This window comes from Nymphaea colorata, chromosome 4, assembly GCF_008831285.2.
Source record: "Nymphaea colorata isolate Beijing-Zhang1983 chromosome 4, ASM883128v2, whole genome shotgun sequence".
In the NCBI taxonomy this organism is placed as follows: domain Eukaryota; kingdom Viridiplantae; phylum Streptophyta; class Magnoliopsida; order Nymphaeales; family Nymphaeaceae; genus Nymphaea; species Nymphaea colorata.
In genome coordinates this window covers 21,507,620-21,513,244 of record NC_045141.1, presented here as the reverse complement: position 1 = coordinate 21,513,244, position 5,625 = coordinate 21,507,620, and the positions used below count along the sequence as shown (strand labels likewise).

Here is a 5,625-nt window from a genome sequence, read left to right as displayed (position 1 = left end):
CAGCCATGGCCGATGCCATCAACCTTTTCGGACGTCCAGCTTTTGTTTGGTTACATGATTATGTTTTCTAGAAAAGTTCTTGGAATAGTGGACGGCTCAATTGATTAACGGGTGAGATTAATTTGTTGCATATTCTGTGAATATATATATGGTTTGTGGCCTCAACAGACGGGCTTCATGTGAATTTCGTCCCACCGTCTTGGCGTGATCGATAGAAGAGTAGCGTATGATCTCAGTTTTTTAAGTGTTTCTTGAATATTTCAAGCATTTCTTTTTATTATTTTGAAATTTATTTATTTAGGAAGTGGCAGACACGAGATCGGGCACGAACATGTAGGATATATTTTTATAAAAGAAAAGTGGGTTAAAGTTAATTCTTGCACGAAGTAATTTGCAAAGTTCTTTCCCGTAGTTTCTATGGTGTCTTTTCGACCAAAGTTGTGGTTCGTGAAGGTAAAAGAAGAAAAAAAATAAAAAAAGTTCTCCCGATCGAAAAAAAAGAAGTCTCCAATTATACTTGCCGGTGGACCCATATACCTTCTTTTCGTACACACAATTTTCAAAGTAAGTGAGTAAAATTGCAAGGATGGTTCCTTTTTTAGCCATCGGGTTCAGTACAATGGGTTGGTTTTGTTTTTTTGATAGCAGTTTCAAATCTCACATCATTGCACCAAAGTTTTATGTTACCAAAAGTAACGATCCATTGAGCGTAAGGAATTCGTTACATGTTAGATTATGTCAAATGGTTAAAAATTAAAAATTTAGACATAAATACACTACAAATCAATGTTAAAAGCACCATAAATCCTTATATATATATATATATATTATAGTGACTTTGGTTTTTTAGAATTACCTTGTCATTTGATCGGGGCTGTTCAATTCAATAGAATGAATGATTAAGAAAAAATAAAAAGAAAAAGGTGATCAACATTTTTATCATTTAATATTCTGGTGAATAGTTGATATTTTTATCATTTAATAATAGTGTACACCTTTTTTTTTTTGTTTTTTTTTCAACCATTTATTTGCTTAGATGAGAGAGTAGTCATTATATATATATATATATACCTTTGCTTTTGATCTTAAGGTTAAGAGTTGCTTTATAATGTGAGTGATCTTTATGACTGGAGACCAAGTTGAGTGTTTGGTGCACCTGCCACCTTTTAAATCCAGAAAGCATGGGCTGAGGTGCTTTATGCACCACCAGCCCCCTTGACATGTTCCAGTTAGCTTTCATATGTCTCTATGCACAAGTGAACGTAAACATGCTGAACTTAATTATCGGATTACTTCATCTCTTATATATGACCTTGGTTAATCAGGGGACTTGAAGATTTCATTTAAAAGGGGTTTTGATCCAAATCAAATGATTTGATATAGCTAACATCAGATATGACTAAATGGCAAATACTATATAAGGGATTTCAAATACTTGAATTCGAGATTCCAGAAAAGCGAAGCCCTGATTCGCCCGTGTGGATTTTTTTTACTCGTCCCCGTAAGTCTCTTTGTAGCATGGAAGGAGATGAAGATCACATAAACTTAATTTCATTCTTTGAACGAATTTAATTTTTCTCCTTAATAAATGTAATCATAGAGCAATTCACACCGGCTAGAAAAGGAGTGAAACTATCGTCGAATAGGCCGTAAATGTTTAAAGCATGTCCTTCCAATGAAAATACATGGAACGTCCAAAAATTTGGCATTCGTCCGTAAGATCATATTTCAGATTGTTTTAATCGCTGAGATGATTAAGAACATAAACAAATGTAAACTATAGGAAAAACAAGTTCTTAGCATTTGTCTAGCTAAAAAAAGACTCTATACTTTGAATTAAGAACATAAACAAATGTAAACTATAGTAAAAACAAGTTCTTAGCATTTGTCTAGCTAAAAAAAGACTCTATACTTTGAAACTAGACATTTATTGTCTCCTTTTATCACTGATAATATCAATGGGCAAAAAAAGGAAAAACCTTCTTAATGTTGACATTTGTGTCAAGATTCAGGATATAATATTCCTACTTACATCCAATCTAACATCAGCTGAAGGAAGAAGAAGAAAAGGGCCCAAGACAAAAACAGAAAAGGGCAGTAGACAATGTCACAAGATAATTTGCATTGAAACAAAGTTGAAAACTTTGATGGGTCACATCCTTTTGGAAGAAGACAAATGGATGATGCAACCAGAAGCAGAGATGAATGAGTCCAAGGGAAGGCCACCACCATTGATTTTATTTTTTTCTTCTGATGGAATGGGAGATGGTGAGCCCTCCTCTCCTGCTAAAGCCACCACCATACCCATCAATGACACCTACCCTTTTTGGCCTCATTCTGCAGCTCTCTAGTTGGTCAATAAAGTGTTCTGGTAAACATCAAATACTGAGCTACACAAGTTGCAGAGCACACAGTATGGAGGCATTCTTCCAAGGGTTTTAAATAATTCAGATGGGCCACAACAAAAGGCCCACACCTCCTTGCAATGTGAGGGACCATATGATGCTGAAGTAGGATTGCTTCTCTTTTACTGTTACTGATGTTGGCGTGTATCGGCCTGTACGCTCCAAGTTGGTCCTCTTCTGGTTAGAAATCAGGGGAAGCTGATGTGGGTTTTCTTTGTTTGATCTCTCCTGTTTGAAAATGTTCAAGTTGATTGATCTACAATCGACAAAATTTGATTTCTCTAAGTTCATTTTGCAAAAGGATTGTTCAGTTCTGTTGTTTACCATGAGTAGCTTTAGATACATGTACAGTGATTACCATTCTACCTCTCATTTTATTTAGTGTTAAAGAAAAAAGGGTAACGCAGAAAAAGTCTAGAAGTACGAGAGAGAGAGAGAGAGATGAAGACTAGTGATCCGCTCGCTTTGGTGAAAAGACTTCGCTTTCCCTTCTTAAAGAAAAGAGAAAAAATTTGCCTTCACAAACTTCTTTTCAGTTATCAGCGTCACAGGAAACGACAAAGAAGGTGATGGAGACGTCGCCCGCAGGAAGTTGAGGAGAAAAATGATGGAGAAATTGATTGATGACGGGGTTTCTTCAAGAGGCAAGGCACACGCGCCTCACTCAGGAGGCGCACGGCGCCACTCGATCGCCGGTGGAAAATGGGATCTGCTTTTCCCGGGAAAAATAACATCGCGTTTGTTTTCTCATCCGGAGGCACCGTAAGAAGCGGTTCTTCCTCGGTATGTGGTTCTCGCTCTCTTCCAGAAGAGAAAAACTCCGACGTTGACGAACAGAAGCTCGTACCCTTTCTCTCAGGAAGATTTTTTTTTTTTTTTTTCTCAAGAACAACCAACATCGGAAATTTGTAGGGTCTCTGTCTCTCCCCACTCTCTCTCTTTGAAAAATAATAGAAGAAAGGCATCTCTTCAGAATCACAAAAAGATGGTTCCGTTTCTGGTGTTCGACTGTTCGTCACCCACGGAGAAACTCTCGCACTGCTTTCGTTTCTCGTAACATTGACGAAGGATTTCATCCATGAGTTTATGAAAACAACATTTACAAAGCATTTTATATGAGGAATTTTCATCTGGTGTAAGGCTTTTATCATCCCTCTCTCCCTGTCTCTCAAGTTTCACATGCACACAAACAAAAGAAAGGTTTTCATACGAAAGATTTACTAAAGGCCACACCTACGCAACAGATTCTCTCGCTCTCCCTCTCTAGAATCCTCATTTCTTGTGGAGATGGAAAATCGCAGAGGGAGTTTCACAGAATAAAAACCACCTGCCCGATAAAACTCGTCTTGCCCTGCCCAACAAAACTTAGCTCTCACAGAGGCCAGGAGCACAGGCCTCTACTGATGACCAAACCAGACCATGGCTGGGCCACAAATCGACAACACGTCTAGACCTACGCGCAGGCCCGGCAACAACAGCAGGGCTTGGTCCCACCCGCTTGGGGCCAAAGCGCACGCACACACATCCCTCCTCAACAGGCCCGCCTGCCTCCCCTTTCACGAAACGAGAGCGAGATGGCGAAGCCGAGACCCAATTTATAGGCACCATGAATTCTGAAGCTGGAGGAGAAAGCTTGTGAAAGAATAAAAAGGAAGATGCAGAGAAACGGAATCCTAGTTTGGTTACGTCGCTTTGACGGTGAAGAACGTGGCCGGAGTGAAGCGGAATAACGAAATCTCGTTACGTGAAAAAGACTAGAAAGCCATTTGACGGTGAAGAACGTGGCCGGAGTGAAGCGGAATAACGAAATCTCGTTACGTGGAAAAGACTAGAAAGCCGACGAGCACGTAGGAACGGAGGCAAGAATGAGAATGGAAAGGGCAACGTGAAACTTTTTACAAGCTCAAGGGTATAAAGGTCGAATACATACAGAAGGGCGATCCCTGAGCCCTCTTGACGCTCTATACAATTTGCCCGTTCTTCAGAATAATGAAAAGCGCTCTCCCATCATCTCAGCGTAATTACAGGAAAGCGGAAGGGGGGAAAGAAAAAAGAAGAAGGAAAAGAGGGCATCTTCGTCCGAGCGAACCGCTCCTCATCCCTGATTTGCCGCTCATCCTTCACTCTAATTCCCCGCCGGAAAAAGGCCGAAAAAGATCAAACGAAACTCGCCGGACTTCCGCCGCAAAAAATGAGCTCTTCAGAACACTTGCTGCGGCGACTCTTCTCTTTCGCCTTTCTTTTATCTTCTTACTCTCTGCATCGGTTTTCAAAGTCCTTTCTTTCTTCCCGTGATCTATATTTATAGGTAGAAAGGAGAAATCTGGCGGCGCCTAAGCGACCGACCCTACGCAGCGGCGACGGTGCCGGCCCGGACCCGGAAGCTATCCGACTTCTGCTGCTGCTGCTGCTGCTGCTCGGCGAGGGAGGCCTTACTCTTCTTCTGCATCGCTTTCACAGACCCCCAGGCCATCTCGCTGGCCTCGTCCAGCTCGATCTGCTCCTGCCTGCACTCCTCGCTGCAGAACGGGGTATCGCCCTTATACATATAGATATCGTCGCCCTCACCAAGCGGCCGCCTGCAGAGGTGGCAAGCCTTCAGGAAGGACACTCTCCGCTCAGCCCTCACGTCGTAGAACCGCTTTGACCTGTACGCCCTCATGGCGGTCGTGAACTCCCTGGGGTAACCCCCCTCGTCGTCGCCGGAAACCTGGAGGATCCCCGCCTCCCTGTGGCTCCTCTCCGAAACCCTCGCTCTGTAGGCCATCGGTAACGGCTGGTTAAAGCAAAGGGAACAAAAAAGCAGCAAGAACGGAAAGAAGGAAGGAAGCGGAAGAGAAGAGTGGCAGGAGTGGAGTGGAGGAAGAAACGGAGGGGAGGGAAGGGAATATATAGGCAGCTCGGTCGGAGAAAACCAGGGTGGTACGAGAGCAATACAGGGGGCAGAGTGCCCTCCGTGAGCTTCCTCTTTTTTATTGGTTCTCTTCTATAATTTTCGTGATCAAGAGAGGCCCTTACCGAACCACCCTTCATCATGGAGTATATTACAAACCGTGCCATCGCTTGTATGCTTTGAGTCGCATTTCTCCGGTTGGTTGGACATAGAAAACACAGGAAAAACGGCCCTGTTCATATTCATACATTATCATCATCTTAGAAGATTTTAGATACATTCCAAGAAATTCGATGCTAATTGCTGGTCTGGATGCCGGGGCTTGAT

At 42.3% G+C, this 5,625-nt stretch overlaps 1 protein-coding gene across 1 annotated transcript; it reads right to left on the bottom strand.

The window, feature by feature from the left end:
- Positions 1 to 4,271: 4,271 nt before the first annotated feature.
- LOC116252263 (FCS-Like Zinc finger 3-like) lies at positions 4,272 to 5,324 on the bottom strand. The gene has a single exon (XM_031626412.2). It carries the CDS (start codon positions 5,170 to 5,172, stop codon positions 4,753 to 4,755), a length of 420 nt encoding a protein of 139 aa, XP_031482272.1. The 5' UTR covers positions 5,173 to 5,324; the 3' UTR covers positions 4,272 to 4,752.
- Positions 5,325 to 5,625: the final 301 nt, after the last annotated feature.

Excerpts from the sequence above, each read along its gene's own strand:
- LOC116252263 (XM_031626412.2), bottom strand. The coding sequence starts at position 5,172 with ATGGCCTACAGAGCGAGGGTTTCGGAGAGGAGCCACAGGGAGGCGGGG.